The sequence below is a fragment of the Aphelocoma coerulescens genome, chromosome 4 (genome assembly GCF_041296385.1).
Source record: "Aphelocoma coerulescens isolate FSJ_1873_10779 chromosome 4, UR_Acoe_1.0, whole genome shotgun sequence".
Lineage (NCBI taxonomy): Eukaryota > Metazoa > Chordata > Aves > Passeriformes > Corvidae > Aphelocoma > Aphelocoma coerulescens.
The window spans coordinates 27,889,371-27,907,486 of NC_091017.1; the positions used below are offsets into that span (position 1 = coordinate 27,889,371).

Sequence of the window (18,116 nt, forward strand, 5' to 3'; positions counted from 1 at the left end):
CAGAACCATCATCCCATTTTCAAGCTCTGTCCTTTTTTCTGCCAGCACCAACATCTGTATTACCACAGTCCATGATGGCCCCCAACTGTCCCTTTGAGCATGTAAGTACCACTTGCTGTTCCTTGTTATGACCAGAGCTGACAGTCCCTTGAAGGCACAAAGGAGTGCATCAGCTGTGAGGAAGAACAGCAATAGGGAAAAGCAAGTTGTGGAACACAAATGATGAAGGAGAGGGAATCACCAACCCACAGCAGGACTTGTTCACTATGTGTCAGCAGTCTCTTACTTGGAAGTTGCTTTCTTTGAGTTGTAGAACTTGTCATCTCACAGCCCAGTTTCAACCATCAAGAAGTTATTCACATTAGTCTCCATTTTCTTCTGTTTATATTCCACCTCATGACTCCACTCCATGCCTGAAAAATTCTGACCCTCTCCCTGGCCTCACCACCCACACATTTCAAGTAACTGTTGACTTCTAACTTCTCAGTGACTCACTGCCCAGTCATCTTATTCACTGTATGTTCAGCTATTTCGTCTCAAGGCACCATCAGCACATAAAAATATTTTATAGAACTCCACCAGGGCTTATTTAAAAATAGCAAGGGTGACTGATAGTTTTAGTTTCCTCCAGCAAGATTAGAGACACGCCATCTTTACTCAACAAAAGTGTCAGGGCTGAAGGACCAGACTGTAGTTGTCTGTCTTAGGAAGGTTCACAGGCCTCTGCCTCTTCTCCAACCTCAGTACCTTCCTCATCCTCCTTGCTATTTGTCTGAGCCTTCTGCAAAAGTCTGGGCCCTGCCAAGCCAATAACCAGGGCTCCAATTGGAGCAGTGATCAAGATAGCCAAGAAAGCTACTGTCAGTACATCCATTCCATACTTTTCCAGTTGCTCATCTTGATGTCGTCTTGCTGTATCCAGGGCAAGAGAACCTATTGCAGCCTGCAGGGAAGAAAACATTGCTGAGATGGAGCAAGTAATCTTTAGCACTGAATGAGAGGAAAAAGGGACCTATCATCAGTCAACAGTTCACATAAATTTGACATTTTTAGTACATTCAACCCATTTGTTTCTAGGCCGCACATAGCAAAGTAAGCATTGTATTACACCTATGAGAACCATTTTCACTTGGCTACGCTTGGAATTTCCGAAGATAATGACTTTATCTGGGTGGTTTCCTCCTGTGAAGAACATTGCTTAGCTGCCATTTTATCCACATTTCTGGAGAATGTGTGATTAATGAAATGGGCCAGTATATTGTGTATTGCAGCTGTTAAAATACCACACTTTGAGAATGTATCCTGACAATAGTCAACTAGTAGCAGCTTCTGAAAATTTAATTCATTAATGTAAGAAGCCTTGCCTGTTTTGATTATTAACTTTTGTTTGCAAGTAATCATGCTATTGAGGCAATGTCTAAATGACTTGACAATCACTGAAATAAAGGAGCAGGAATGTAGCCAGCCTGAGGCATCTCTATTAATATGGCTCTCAGACTACTCCTTACCAAAATAATCACAAACTGAAACCCATTCTGAGTCTGATGTGACTGTCCTTGCAGACACTTCATGTGTAAGAGGGAAATGCTTTTACCTTTGTTTTGAGAGTTCTCAGAATCTGTATGTGAAGGCACAATAATCAGCAATGGCTGAGAAACTGTTAAACTTCCTGTGGTATATGTAAAATTCACTGTCATTACCAAGAGCAAATCCAGGATGCAAGCAAAACACCTGCACATAAAAGGTTCTCCACACATTTTTCAAGCAGACTTAGAGTGTTTTAGAATATGAACTGTCACTCTGCTGTCATTGAGCCTGAACCTTTCCCTGCTTACTGCTGTGCTAGTTAGAGGGAGCTTTACTAAGGAAAACAGATTTAGCCTGGAATGAAAGTGATGTTGGACTGTTTACCTGGACAGTGGCTTTGGGAATCCATGCCAGTGAGACAAATACCTTCTCCTTGAAATTAAACCCAGCGAAAGACACCATCAGGAACGTTGCTGTGATTCGCACAACTAGGGCAATGCCTAATATAGCAACACAGAGCCCTGCAACAGACAAACACTCCTCAGTACTTTTGGGCATAGGTGCTTCTGGTTTTTTGAGTTTTTTGGGGTCAGCCATAGTTTGCTTTGTTTTAGATTTCTTTACAGAGATTCTTTCAAATCCAGTAATGCAAGCTGGGTAATTTGTGAATGATCTTACCAACGGTTTCAGGCCTAAGAGATGTAACAGATACTTCTGCTCCAATTAAACCAAAAAGAAAAGGTTGAAAGATATTCCATGCAACTGCCACAATTTTTTCTATTTCCCTCTGCAACGAGAACAAAAATAATCTGTAAGTTCACAAAAAGATGGCCAAGTAGACACAACAGTTAAGCAATCATAGGACAAAATGACAATGTTTCATAAAGATTGTCCAGAATTGCTCCTCCTTCTTTGAGCTAATACTAAAAGATTCAAAATCAGTTACACACCTTTTAAAGGTCAGACTGTGTCTAGCTCTCCTAGTAAAGAAATGTTTGATGTCTTGAGAGGAGAAATAAAAAGCACTCGTGTTTGAACAGTAACAGAGCAGTTTGCAGACAAGAGGAGGAAAATAAAGCATTGTTGATTTTCAGTATTTAGAAAGATGTAATTTCGACAGCTTTGCCATGAAGTTTCTGAGCCTTTGGGAACGGCATGCTTCAACATGTTCTTCCATTTGTAGCTGAGCAGAGTCAGACTCTGCTCATGCTGCACTCAGTCAGAGGCCTCTCTCCATGTCAGCAGGAGCAAAGTTAGTCTGAGCAAGTCTGAAATCACATACCAGGAACAAGTGCTGAACCTTCCACTGAGCTATAGTGTATAAAGGCAAAACCATCTCTTCTCCTCATGTTTGAACTTTACACAATTTTCCTAAATCGACTGTGGCCAGGATAAACAAGAATCTTCCACTTATATGAAAAGGTACAGACAGCATATGAAATAGCACTTGTCTTTTAATTAAGTGGGTTCTACAATAGCAAATGAACCTTCAGGCTGGAGTGTGTAGAAAATATAAGTGCAGTGCTCTGTCACTTAATAATCAATCCAGGGCCTAGACATGTTCCGTCCTTGGTATTCTCTTTAGGACTGATCCTGCCACACCTCTTGCTCTTCAGTCAATGGAATGGTAGGTTACAGTAATACAAAAACTTCTGTAATGTTAAAGAGAATGAGGTGGAAATATATAAATAAACATTTTTTGCCTCATTTCTCCTTGTTATTTCACCCTTTTCAGTTCTGGCAAAATAAAACAAAAACAAAAACAAATCAAAACAAGCCCCCATAAATCCCCTCTCTGCAGATTTCAGTCTGTTTACTGCCCATTTAACTGTTCCAGGAATAGGTTCAACATTCATTGTTTTCTGTAGACAGCGTTGGTCAAGTGCCTTCCACCACAGACAGTGGGAGGCAGTGGCCTTTGAGATGCTCAGCAGGAAAACCTTGGTAACGTACTGAGTACACAGTACGCAGATATCTCTGGCTCCATCTGAGAAAAACGAGCTAAGCCATTTGACATCAATATATTTAAGGCCAAACAGCTGAATGCACAGATCAAAAGAATTTAAACTAAGCCTTCATAGACTACATATACTCTTTTAAGGCCCTTCCTCCTGAAATGGTTTAAAGCTTTTCATTAGAGAGCTTGATCAGTTGTAATGTCTTTAACTAGTTAAGTCTCAAGAAGAGTTTTTCATCATTTAAAGTTGGGCAATCATAGTTTCTTTTCACTGTTACAACAAACCTTGAGATCTTACTGAAGTCAGGGTCTAGACGGGTGTTACAGTGGGGATACTGCAACACGCCTATATCAAACCAGGAGTCCCGTGGAAAAGAAACAAATATATACGGACGGATTCTTGCTAGATGTTTCAGAGATGTTTATTTCCCCAGCCGCATGGCCGGGCTCTGCCGAGGAACTGCTGCAGTCAGCACCCGAGCTGCTTTGCCCACGCAGGGGAACACAAACCAACCCATGGGGAACGAGGCTGAGCAGGGGCAGGGAAACCCCGTGCCTCCCTCAGGGCTCCCGGGGCTACATGGCGGGGGAGGGACCCCAACAGACGGGGATAGTAACATGGACTCTGCTATATCTGATCCTTCCCCTTTTCCTACAGCTGTGGAGAGAAAGATCCCCTCAAAACATTAAATGTAGATGGTATCAAGAAAAAGAGGCAGTAAGACATAGCAAGGTACAGAAATGCAGTGGGACAGCTGCAGTAAGAGGAAGTATGCTTAGTACCTAAGAGAAAGTGACTAAAAAGCAGTCTTTTTATGGTTTTTGTATGGCCTTATGTCACCATTTATTGTGTGCACCCTGCTCTCTAAGTTATCCAAATTACAGTGGCTGGGATTTGGGAAAGATGAGGGAGGACAGTTAATCACTGCTTTTCATTTCACCCCCTCCAAATCACGGGGAATGTACCCTCAGGGTATTCAGGCCATGTCCACAGCTGTATCTTGGACACCCATTTGTAAATTTTACCATAAAGTGACTGTGTACATACACTCATAGAGCTGGGAATTAAAAGTTTGGATTGCTACTGTCAAGTGTCTTCACAACTAAGTCTCCTTCATACAGCTTAAGATGTCTAAGGAAAGCTGAGCATTTCTCAGTCAGTATGCCAGGCTCCATATTGGCATACATATTGCTCTACTGACATACATGGTAACTTTCTGGCAAGGGAAATGCTAAAGACTTCCAAAATAAGTGTAGAATGTTCTGCTTGGTTTGGTGGGTTTTTTTGCTTGTTTGTTTGTTTTTTAAATCTGTACACCCCCTAACACTTCACAAATACAGCATTACCACTCCTGACAGAAATTCAAGCTCCCGTCAGGCTGTACATTCACCAGGCTTTGGATATGGTATCCTTCTTATGTAAACATTCACCTTTTCATCAGACCATCCCACACCTGCGACAAAAGCCAAGACTAATGTGCAGAGCCCTCCTGATCCAGGGAAGCCAAAGTAGATGCTGCCAAAAACAGCAAACATGGACAGTCCAAGTACAAAATATGATCTCTTCCATGCCAAAGATGCCTGCAGCCAAGGAAAGAGAGAAACAAAAAAGTAAATTCCTTTCAGAAATGGAGGAAAAAAGTTACTCCTGTTAATTTTGAAAATAAGAACTGGAAAAGAAAAATACAAATTAATAATTTTGAAGGAATCAAAACTTTCAAGTGAGACTTGAACTGCTCAGTTGGATTAAGGATTTTTTTTGGACATTAATTCCTAAGAATACAAATTTTGAAAAGGTAGTATTTTTTATCTCTGCCCATCCAAAATCTTACTGCCAATAAGCTATTTTTATCACAAGGAACATGATGCTCTCTTCCAGCAGCTCTGCCTCAACTCTGCGATAGCAGGATTTTCTACCTGTGCAGTCAAGTACTACAACAGTTTATCCAAGGAAAGGTGAAATCTGGTGGCCACCAGATGTTTTTAAGGGCAAGTCAAACATTTGCCAGGAACAATCTAGTTTTATTTCATTCAGTCTCACAGCAGACAGTTATCTACCATTGTTCCTCATTTCTATCTAACTGTTTAGCTCTGGTATCACACTTCTTACATTATTTAATAAGAAAATTTGGTGCCACTGAGGGCAATAGATGCTCTGAATACTGACTTTGGTAGTCCAGAGCATATCTACATTCTTCCACAATTTTCTGTACGTTTAATTACCCCTCGATAGAAAATTCATCTACCACTTTCTGTACATGTAATTTTTATAGAAAGGAACACATTCTAATTAATACTAATGATATGATCAAATCACTTAAAACCTCCAATACATCTGCTTTATTAATTTTTAATCTTAGGCCTACTGGATACTGCTTAAAGAAGTAAATGTGTCCTGCATCTATCTAATAAATTATTATTTTACTGTCTGCCATCAGACCCTTCCCCCTTTACATATTGGTGCAGTAAATAAATAATCACCTTTAAAACGCATCCTCACTTGATAGGTTTTGCAATCTGGAAGCTGCTAGCACTGTAAAAAGCCTTCCCCCAAACCAGCTTCACAGGAGGCTTGGAAATTAATAAGTAAATAAAATAATCCCTTAGCAAAGAATCTCTTTATTATAATTTTTTTTTTTTTACTGGGTTTTCACCTGATCATGGCTTGGGAAATACCGAATAAACATTCCCAGAATTCCCCCAGCTGCTATGCCAACAGCAACCTCCAGCACTCCACGGAGCACATTGTACAGAGTAGAACCTATTTAGCAAAAGAAAAACGTGTTCAGTAAGCCATACAGACCCTTCAGTCAAACCACGCTCTAGACCTGTGAGGGTGATTCCAGGACAGTGTCTGCTCTAAATTACTTGGGGCAAAGGAGTTCAGGAGGGAACCTATGAGCCTGAAGGAACTGGATGGTGCAACTTTCTTTCTCTGAAAGCTCATGCCACGAAAGTGTGCGAGAGAAGTCAGAGAAAGAGCCACTGTATGAACATTGCCAAACCCAGTGAAATTTCAAAGCATTATGTTGGGCATGCAGGGACCAGACTTGGCAGCTAAGGAAGCAGTCAGGGAAAAATGTTCTCTGAAAGTTGCTGTGACCCACAACTCAGAGCTGACAGTGTTACACTAACTTTTGACCATGGGCAATTTCGATCTCTGTATTTAAGGCTATACATGAATTTTATAAGGAGGTGCCATTAAACTACAAACCAGTCAGCCATAACAGAGGACACATTCTTCAAAATATCAGCATTCTGCATTTCCTCATGTACAGATTAACCAGCATACCAGAGGAGAAAGCCATCCCAAGGCAAGTGTTGAAGCCTGTGATAGCCAGAATGTCATCAATGCTGCCAGCTGCCATTAGCAAAGTTGGGACACCTTTCTCCACCCCATATCCCCCAGCTTGTAAAATCAGCATGGAGGGAACCACCACAGCAGGGGAGACTGCACCTAGAACAAAACTGAAAACACACAAGGTTCAGCATAACAAAAAGAAAGCACTGAACTAATAAAAACTTCAGAATGTTCTGACTTTAATTCTTTTGAAGTATAAATAAGCAGACCTTTATGTAAGGTATTTTCCTAACCTTTCCCTTCTAATTACAAGCAGGGATATTTCTACACAGATCTGCAATCAGCTCTTACTTTCTGCCCAACTCAGTAACATTAAAAGTAAAGGGCTCCATAGACTAAAACTGGAGTATCCACTGCAGGCCAGTTATGCTCCCTGACAGACACCTTGATTGTCCCATTTAGAAACCTGGTCTAGACATGCTTATGACTCAGTAGCCCAGTTCCTTCTCATAAAATTCAGCATGTGTCAGAGAACGAGTTCACCCATCTTGTTCTAGTGTATGGGTCTGGACCAAGTCCACCAATTTAGATAGAACTAGATGGATAAAGTCTTCTCTTCAAGGATGTTACTCTAGAATATATCATGCCTTATCCTTATCCTTGAGTTGTGACAGGAAGGCTGTCCTATGTGCATCTCTCTGTGTGGAAGTTCTGAATTCCAGTATGAAAATTCTCCAAATTGTATAATTTTCTGTCCCTAAAAGCCCCCTGTATTGTGGTTCAAAACTCAGGGATTGCACCATCCTTCTTCCTTCTTCAAGTGCTCAGGTCACAAACACAGAAGAGTAATGATGCAAGTACTCCTCCACAGCCTGAAAATATGACCTTTGAATTAGCCACAGAGCCAGACATAAATGGGAAGCTAAAGACCACAGGGGCTAAGCACAGCTTCCCAACTGAACTGAACTGAGGTCTCTGCTTGGCACAGACAATTAACCACACTTGCATCATTTAGCTGCAGGCCGAAAACAGGCACTTTTGTCATACAGGAGAAAAGGCAGTACGTTACCCTAATATAAATCCCCACTGCCATGGCAAATGCAGGAACAAGTAGGCAAGGACAGCAGCTGTGCATGTTTCTGAGAGGCATGGTCCGAAAGCAAGCCGTAAACAGACGGCTTTGAGCTTCTGAAGAGCCTGCAACCATACAGGCACAACAGTGTCAGTACCCTTGGCTTTACAGAGAGGAAAAACATCACAGTCTGATATGGCTTATTAAAGAATCGTGTCTGAGCTGCCCTATAGGACATGACATGGCCTAAACTAGAGATAGGCCCAAGCCCAAATGGTTTGGATATAAAATTTCAAGTGTGGCAGCGAATCCAGGCTTGACAAGGTTCCTGAATGTCACCGGAAAGAGCGACAGAAAATTCTGTTTGGCTTCTTGTCATTTGCTACATCCACAAAAAGATTTTGCTATAATCCCAGAAGTTGCATGAGCACCCCCAGAAATTATCCCAAAATCTATGAACAAATCATGAAAAGTTGTAGAACTACATAAATTTGGCACAAGGAGCCAAGCATCTTTCAGCTGTCTCTCACTTGACATTCACAGCTTAAGCTCCTTTTGGCTCAGCAACTTAAAAATTTTTTTTCTAAACTGGCAAATTTGCTTATAACAGCTGTCTTTAATAGTTAGTCATAAACATGAGTCTGCTAGTAAAGGTCCCTAATTTTGACATGGAATAAAAAAACCCAAACAGTGAGTTCCACTTTTTACCAGTCCAGTTTATCCCAGCATAATCAGGGCTGAGCAGAGAAACTGACTTTTTTGTGTTTACAGTTTCAATTACATGAGGAACAATTTTAACCGCATCAAAGCATTTGCCACACACAGAGTCCAAATGACACTTTCATTACCACATGGAATTAAAATGAGCCATAAATGAGTTCCCTCAGCAAAAAAAGTTGTCATGAAATAGAAAGAAATACAATCTCACAAAACTGGGCATCCAAGCTGTGTCTAACAACACACAGTTTATCCTCATACAAGCTTCAGTATATCTTGGAAAATAAGATGATGATAATTTAGGAAAACAGACATTTTTCAGTATTGACAACACCTTACTTTCCTAAATAACAGACCATTGGCAACTCTAGTTTTTCTTGTTAAAGAAAAATCAATTTAGATGTTCTAAACTACCCATACTTTACCTAAGTTTTATAAACTCTAAGTGATTGCTTAAAAGGGTAGGGGCCAATACGGTACAGCTTTACATCAGCCAGCTTGTTTTGAATAAGCAAAACCTTGCCTTCATCAATTTATGAAATATCATGTTTCTTAGGGTGCAGAAACTCTTTTGTGTTCACAGGACTGTTATGGACTTCATTGTGATGTGAATCATTGTTTCAGTAGTGCAGCAGGATTCATCTTTGCAATTAACATATTTGCAATAAAATGGCAATGATTAAAAAAAAACAGTAAAAAAAGTCACACAGGGTTTACACTTTTGTGGTTGATTGGGTTTTTTGGATTTCTGTCCACACAAAAACATTCTCTTTCAAGGACTGGGGATCCCTTCCATTACTTTAGTTTTTCAGCATAAACTAACAGGGAGTTTGTCAGGGAGTATAAACTCTTCCTGACAGACCATGATGCTCAATTTGTTCTGCTCACAAAATTGAGGAATTGAAAATAATTGTAAAATCAGTTTTTGTCAGGTATTTTTTGGATTGCTTACCTACTGTACAAATCCAACTGCCAGTATTAACATACACATAATTATACAACAAAAATTATGCTTTCTGTAATGATCGAATTTGCAGATGCTCCAAGACTGAGCAGTTCAGTATTTTTAATGTAACCAATTATTCAAATTTTTTTGATAGCTGTTGTATACTCTGCCTCACACAAACAGCTGGTGTCATACCTTTGGATCCAGGCCAAGTCCTGCTCGGGTCAAGATAATGGAAAGAGCAATATTCCTCAGTGCTGCAGACCAGCGTAGGTTTATCTGGACAAAGTCACTGATGAATGGAGTATTTTGGATTAGGAAACCAGCAAGCAGCATCCCTTAAGTCAAAACAAATATGCTCCTGTCAAATGAATTTTTTTTTTATTGCACAAGAAAAGCTTGCATAGCACTCTTAAAAACAGACATCATACCACGTTTTTATGAGAAAAAAGGAAACAATTTGTATTCTGAATTATTAGCCATGTTTTAACAATGGGACTGAGGCATGAAAAGAGATAAACACATTTAAAACAGTAAAAGTGGCCTAAAAACACAGCAGGTCACCAGTGAATAAATCAGCAGGATGCTGATACACAGCTTTAGTCTGAGTCAAAAGAATTTGGCTTTGTTCACCAGGTGCAGGTCATACTTACCATAAGCAAAGACATCTCTGCATTCTTAAAGATTTTTTTCTTGTTAGCTTGTTTTAACACAAAAATAGGAAGATCATCTAATATTGTGTGTTTATCTCAGAAGCTCGGAATTGTTAAAAATCCTCTTAGGTGTAAGAAATGCAGGTATCGCATGAACCAGAATGCTGCTTTCATTTGGGAAGTATAATCTAAACCAGCTCATCATGGACTAACTTAGACATTTTGAAGTGCCCTGGCAATGAGACTCTTACACAAAGAGGGCACAAAAAAGGGACGGGAAATCAGAAACTCTGTCTTATCCTCTATTTGAGCTACTTGCATGACACAACCTTTTGCAAATATTAGTAAAACTGTCAAATCAGAGACTTCCTGCAAAGCTATTGAAGCCATAGCTCTGGAAGGATATGGAAAAGTACAGGAAAAGTTGACTTTAAACTTTCCATTGTGAGTCCTGATGATTCAAAGATACATTTTTGTGGCATTAATTTTATATTAGTCATGTTTAGAAACAGGAAACAAAAAAAAAAGACAAAAAGTAAACAAATCACTGTGCTCCAGGTTGGTCCCAGCTCAGTGTGAGCCTTGACTGTGAACTTGATTTGTCCTGGGACACTCTAAACTTTCAGACATTGTTCTTTCCACCACCTCTCAGAGAAAAACAGTGTCATAATTAATCTGTGGTACTTCATGACAATTATAGCAGGCTGGCAATGTGACCACATGCTCTTTGCAACGTTTGCATGAGGTCCAAGTCACTGGAGCTACCCTGATCCAGGAATCTGCTTAACAAAGCAAAAATGTCCAGCTCAAAGGATATCTTCACTGATCTGCTCCATGCTTCCTGCTGCAGAAACCTCACTGCAATGTGCACCTAAAATATATTAGGTGGTTGTTTCACTCATTTTTTCTTGAGACAGAGGCTCACAATAAGGTGCCTAAGTGTTCAGCCAGCCACCTTACACTCTACTGGACCTAGCAAAAATGTAAGAGCACAAGGTTTGTATTTTTAATGTAAAAAGAGAATATTCATAGAGATTATCTATCTTGTCTTCTGAGTCATATATTTCTCCAATTTTCCTCAAAGACTGGGGATCAGAACAATGAACTCTGTCCTAAACAACTCAACAGACATGTGCTGTCATGCTGGAGTTTCTGTTGTCCAGTATTACCTGTCTGACAAGCAGTTTCAAGCTCAACTCATACCTTTTAGATACAGACGTAATTAAAATCTCCCAAACAAACAGAATCCGAATGGTCAGAAATACTTTTATTTGTTTAAAAGGGGTGTTTACCTAGAAAGGGCAGACTCCCTGCATGTGACATTCTGTGTTCATACTGTTGCAGGCATGCATGCCATATGCAAAACCTCCCTCCCTCTCATTTGAATTTTTTCTCTCTGGTGAAACTGAGCAGTGCAAGAACGCACACGCTGCCTGGACAGAGCCGTGTGTGGAGCTCCTGTGTGAGGCACAACACCAGCTATGCAGGCTACAGCATCACACCTGGGCACTGCAGGCCCACTCTGCCATGGAGTTTCACTGCCTGTCAACAGCTTTACTCATTTATGCAGTGAACATAGCAAGGGGACAGGATACAGCTGGTGAGAAGAACCTGGAGCTTCATTTCCAACTTCACTGACATCACAGCACATCACAATATTGTACTGATCTAAGCAAATATAAAACCTCCTCTAGGAAAGAAACCTGAAAAGATTCTGAAGATGTCAGAATTAACATATTTTAATCTCCCATTTCTATGTAAAATAAAATAGCATGTTGATGTGAAAAAAAAATGTTATGACTGAATCAGAACAACTCTGCAGAAGAATTATTCCTTGTTGTGAATTTACTTTCTCAGGTTTCAATTATCTTGAGAAAAAGGAACGAGAAGAAAGAAATCCTTTGGACTACCAGCAGTAGGGAATTCCTGTAATGTTTTGTGTGGAAAACATCTTCATTGTGTGAGATACCAAAGAAACAGCTCAGCAATAATTTTGCAAAGAGATTACTATTCTACTGTAAAATGACGTCTGGATTAGGATTCCTGTTTGGTGTTATTAAACCCAAATTTTAAGTAACTGTGACAGAAGGGTCTGAAGGACAATAAACTTTGAGTCTGTAATCATACAGGTCTCTGACTCATGAAGAATTAAGAAGAGAGCCTTAGTTACAATTTCACCGAGCCAGTCTGGGGAGTTTTGCACCTTTTCAGAGAGGACCAGAAAAAGTCACTTGGAAAAGCTACAGATTTTGAATGTGACACAGTTTATTTGTTCCCAATCCAAACGTGTCTACCATACAGGTCCTACTGGACGGTTTAAACAACACAAAATATGCAGGAAGAAAAGAAGGAAGGATATCTTACCCAGAAGATTAGGGAGAGGGGGCAGTGTTCCTATTTTAATGAATCCAAAAATTTTACCTCCAATGACAGCAAAGAAATAAAGAAACAGAATTCCAAACAGATTTCCACCTGGGAGACACTCAGCCCCAGTTATGGACCAAACCACAGCCCAAACCAGGACCACGAATGCAACTGGAACAAAACAAAAAATAAATAGTATTTAATCATCTCTCAGAAACAACTCTGCTGTTAGATCACATTTGTTTTTCTATTAAGCAGTTAACCATTACTTTTAGAAATAAAATTACTTACCTTAAAAATCAGTTTAATCATAATAATGCAATTAATCTTTGATGATCCCTAAACTGATGCTAAAATACTTTAAATATCAAAATGAATTTAGTGAGCCTTGGTCTGCTGTGAAAAACACTTCACAGGTTTCAAACTTAAAGCAAAGACTTTCACTAACTTATCTTGCATTTGATTATCTTCCTTCAGCTACTTCAGAACCCCAGTAAAACCTGCTGCTGAACAGTCTGGCATATCTTCAAGCTGATGACTGCAGCTCCAGTCTAATTTTTAAAATAATTGAAGTGTAATTTTTTGGCTGAATGTGTTTGTGCAATACATTGTTATCCCTGGGGAAAAAATTCTGAAGATGGTCATGTCTCTAGACATTTGGAGTACAGATACTTCCCTTGATACAGGAATCAAAGCAGGATAATACAGAGGGGGAAAACATCCTGAAAAATATCATGAGAACAGTGTGTGAAAACATTATAAAATATGTAAAAACATTATGCTCTTTCAGGGTTCACAAATCTGTTCCTACAGTTGTCCAACGAGAACAGGCATGCTTACATATAAAAGCAGAACACTAAAGGGGAGGAAATGTATTGCATTGTCAGATTGGGTTTTTATTAATCTTACTTGAGGGTGACAGATGGCAAAGGGAAGACCAGTAGATTTCCAAACATAAAAGCCTAAGAATTCCAAGTAGCTGTGGAAGCAGTCAAAGACATGTGAAGTGTCTTTTGTTAGGAAAAATCTTAAATAACTAGTTAGCCAGGCATCTCTTTTGTGAGCTTTCAGTTTAGGACCAATTCTAAACAGAATGGGTCAGTTTGCCTTGTAGGGAGGACTCTTGGCTTTGCAAGCCTGGGGTATTAAGGTAAACTTTCAAGGCAAAAATTAGGAGGTCTTTCTTCTGATGAAAACAGTGTGCAGTGCAAAAACATACCCACCATAGTAAACACATAAGAGAGACTGGAGAAACAAAAACTGTACATTCAAATCTTTGTTTCATTTTTTTTTATCCTCTGGTTAAAACTTTCAAACAATGGATAACTAAAACACAGCTGTTTCCATTCATTATTTTCAAGGACAATGGACAGATATCATCCCATTTTGAGAAACAAGTACTTCATTTGCCATTTCTCATTTTAATCAGCTGTGTCCTTTACCTACCATTTGTCACTGTTTGGGCCAGTAAACCCTGAGGAGGACAAGCAAATACTTGCCTCCATGTTCTTGCAGGTATTGAAGACCCTGCTGTTGGTTCTGGAGGTTGCTGAATGCAGTGGTTCAACAGAGCAGTTTCTTCTGTTTGTATATTCCCATCAGTACCTTTGGCATCTGCTGTTGGTCCCTGCTGAATGAAAACATGGAGACTCCCTCAGAAGTGGCACGGTATGTATCTGAAGTAGCGTGCAAGACCTGAAGTCAGCTGAGATGCACTGCATTCCCACAGGCTACAGATGACTGTGTTAACTAAACAACCACTCTAGGAATGTCCAGCTTTGACGTATTTTTGGCATTTTTGGCTCTGTGTTTGTTTTTTGCATGGCACAAAGAACTGCATGTGAGAAACTGCATGACATTTGCCTTTATATCTGCAACTGACAAGGCTCCTGTCCCAAGAGATATAGCACCTGTGCAGTAACAATATTTGCATATTTGATGAAGGAACAATAATAGCAGGCCAGGCTCAGCTTGTCTTGTGTACAAAACTAAGCATTTATTAATATTTTCTACAATTTGATAAGGTTCTGCTACCAGACTGGATTTCACAATACAGTTAATGATTAGCATCATTCCAGTGAGATAGCGATTTTAATATAACTATCTGTTATATTAAATAACAGATACTTACATTAAACTAATAACTAAATAACTTCTGTTGTAAAGCCTTGAACCAAAATAACAAAACAAAGATGAGAGAAACAACACAGCTGGCCAGTACAAGCTTTACTCACACGATCCATTGTGGAAGGCTCAAGTTGGTAAGTCAAAGTAGAGATGGAGAAATGCTACCCTGGGAGTTATTCCCTTGAAGTTCCTTGAAGCTATTCTCTTATAGTGGTACACCTACTTATCCATATTCATAGCCAAAGCACTTTTTGACCATTTTTGGACATGTGTCTCGCTTCATTTTAGCATTATTTTTGACAAGTTAATCATCTACCTTCCCATATGATTAATCATGTCAGCATATTGTCATACTGTAGACATGGAATTCTGCCAATAATGTGGTTTGGCCCTTCTCCAGTAATAGTTCCACATTTCTGATTATTTTTCTCTCTTCCCTCTCTCTCTCTATATATATTCCTTACTGAAGAGTCATGATTGGAACACAAATCTCGTGAGCTTTCAGCATAGAGTTACTTGTTCACCCCATGATTCTGTGATCACCATGTGCATCAAGATGTGCCATAGAGACACTCAATACTATATGCTTACTTTTAAGTGCCTTTTACATTAAGAAGTTTATTCTTAACAAATGAAAAAGGAAAGGAAAAGGAGGGTTCTCTCTGACTAGAACAATTCTTTGAGATCCTAGTTAATTACCTCACTTTGCTCATGCATGGGAATCATGCCATTTCTCTCACATACTGATGGTTCAGAATCTTCACGGTCATTTACATCTTCCTTTATCATTGCTGCAAACCTAAAGAAAGAAATAAAGGTGGAAAAGTTAAAGAGGAGCAAATAATCACAGTTTTCCAAATGGATGACTTCTCAATAACGTTGTCTTTTCCCCACTGATCAGGTGAAAATATCCTCACAGCCCAATTACAAATTTAATGGGTTTTGTGTGCCTATGCTGTACATAAGAACAAGAGACAGAAACTAACAGAAGAAGAGTATTAAGCTTACAAATTCAAGCACTAAAATAATTTTTTAAAAAATCTGAGTTTTAGAATCACAACTATCTGTGCTAACCTCTTCATTCCTTCTTTAAAGTATGGCTGTAATACATGTTTATCTATTTGTGCCTCCTTTTAGCACATAATAAAGGTTATTTGCTGTCAGCACCACTTAGCAGGACCATTAGTTCTGAAAGTCTCACAGGCCCTGTGTACACGGCAGTGCAAGCAACCATTTAATAAAGTTAGTACAATTATAGTTTCTAAAATTCTAATTTTTAGGTTTCTAAAGCTTCAGGAGGGGACACTTTTCTCCTAACTTAAGCCTGACTGATCCAGGTTGATTTGCAGAGGAATTTTAAGAACTTGTTTCTGTTAGATGCCACTAGCTACAAACACATTGACCAAGTATCTAAGGAAATGAAAATGTCTGTTTGAATAAAGATTAAGACTTTTCACAGCTTGCAGTCTGATTAAATATGGCTCTTTTTTACTGATTATATCCCATGGAGATACTTCTCAGGGTGGGAAATAAGATCCAAGTCATTTGTGGGTAATTATCACTGTTTTTGCTCACTCTTAACTAGTCCACTTCTTGTCCTGTAGATTCTAACACAAGATATGGCAGTGCACTGTCAGATATTTTCTTGGTGCACATATTTACTGTAGTTTCACAAGTGTGAGAGCTGGAGACAAGGCTTGATAGTGTTCTCTGTTACAGCAGAGGATGGCACATATTCTCCATCAGCTCAGTTTCTTCATTGCTTTTACATTGCTCTGGCCATATAAAACACCAGTGAAGTTAAGCCAGAACTTTTGAGCCAAGAAATTCCTTCCCTGCTAGATTGTTGGAAGTAAGTCAGAGCTGATTCTCACAATTATCAAGCCTCAAGTTTAAAATGAAATATTTGATACTTGGGAATGACTGGTGCCATAAACAAAGCCAAGGGCTGCTCTAACACCTATGAGGTTATGTTTGAGCTGTTCTGATACGAAACTGGCCTGAGGCATGGCCAAGGCATAGAAGAATACAGAGCCATAGGCAAACACTTTTAGTGTGTTCTAAGTTAATAGTTAATAGTTTTCCTTTTTAAAGGTAAAGTGTTTATTTATTCAAATTCCAGTATTTTTCTGTATTTTTAATTAGTACTTGTGGAACCAAATAGTTGTGTTCTTAGGGTTTTTTTTTAATGACATCAGTGATACTTTTGGTTAGGTTTTTTTCATCCTTTCACTGGGGCTGGGAATCCACAAATACCAGTCCTCCCAACTGGAATAGAAATTATCAGCAACCTACCAGTGCCTCCCTCCTTCCCTTCACTGATCACTTTCCCAGGGTGGATTTATGTACTTAATTTTGCACTTGGCTTGTGTGTGAGTAAAGGACAAAAGGATATTGTTCTCCATCCAGCTTTGCATGGGCAACATCCCAGATCTTGGAGTCATGTAGCTGTTGACACAAAATACATTAAGACTTCTGACAAAGGCAAGTCCACCTTGCCACAGTTTCAGCTCCTGAAAACGCTGTTCATGGCAGTGTGTGGGACAGGAAAGATTGACTAAGCAGGGATATTGAATGTTCTGTTTAACAGGAACGGTTTCAAGGAGTAAATGAGGAGTCTAATAGTGCTGTCCTTATCTGTTTTGTGGCAGGTCTTCACCATGTTAGCAGGATTGAGAATCTACTTTCAAGAACCATCCTTTTGGATCAATGGGACCAAAGTGAGTAGTTAGCGTACTTAAGTCAGTGCGGGTCTTCTGGAAGTTCACAGGTTTTGGGGTTTTTTTTGGGAGGGGGGCTTGTTTTGGTTTTATATTTCACCTTCCATGCAAACAAAATCAGTGACTGAGAAATCACTGAGCGGAATTTATACCTCAGGGTTAAGGCCTGTCCCATGGAAACCAGCCAATAACAGACCTATTTTAGCACATCCCTGTAACATACACTTTCCTTGTTTTGAAAGCAGAAAGGGTTTTATTAGATCCTCTCATTTTAGTTATTTCTAATGGGTAGTGAAGGAGAGCTGACTGACAGGGACAGCACGTGCGTGCCTATGGCATGAGCTCTGCCGCCTCAGAGACTCCCAGCATTCTGCTTTGCACAGAGATGTACAGAAAGGAATGCAAATGAAATACCATAAACACCATCAGAGCAACTGGCACTCAGAATAAATAATGATTAAACACCCAAACCCAAACCATCATTATCCACAAAAAGGCGCTAAGTAAACCCGAGTGCAGCCTCCTGCCTGCCAAGCCTGCTATCAGTTCCCCCCCGTCACCCCTCCTGCTGCAGGGGATGAGGATGTAATGAGACAGAGGGGCAGAAAACTCACCTGAGGCACGGCGGGAATCAGAGCGGGGGAGCCGCTCCCTGCGCGGCCTCTCCCGGCGCGACGCCGAGCGCGGGGACCGCCAGGGGACAACGCCCTCCCGGCGCGCAGCAGCGGCTCC

General features: G+C 39.9%; 1 protein-coding gene across 3 annotated transcripts; it reads right to left on the bottom strand.

The window, feature by feature from the left end:
* Positions 1–60: 60 nt before the first annotated feature.
* LOC138109592 (sodium/hydrogen exchanger 9B2-like) lies at positions 61–18,086 on the bottom strand. Of its 3 annotated transcripts, none has more exons than XM_069013272.1 (12): positions 17,999–18,086; positions 15,364–15,463; positions 13,984–14,164; positions 12,538–12,708; positions 9,716–9,858; positions 7,855–7,982; positions 6,777–6,952; positions 6,139–6,245; positions 4,916–5,065; positions 2,206–2,314; positions 1,912–2,048; positions 61–943 (listed from the first exon to the last, which is right to left on the bottom strand). In XM_069013272.1, exons 2-12 carry the CDS (start codon positions 15,451–15,453, stop codon positions 704–706), a joined length of 1,632 nt encoding a protein of 543 aa, XP_068869373.1. In that variant the 5' UTR covers positions 15,454–15,463; positions 17,999–18,086; the 3' UTR covers positions 61–703. The 3 variants fall into 3 exon arrangements, with proteins under 3 accessions (XP_068869373.1, XP_068869371.1, XP_068869372.1); XM_069013270.1 differs by having other exon boundaries at positions 13,984–14,167; XM_069013271.1 differs by lacking the exon at positions 17,999–18,086 and adding an exon at positions 16,960–17,991 and having other exon boundaries at positions 13,984–14,167.
* Between the last annotated feature and the right edge of the window lie 30 nt (positions 18,087–18,116).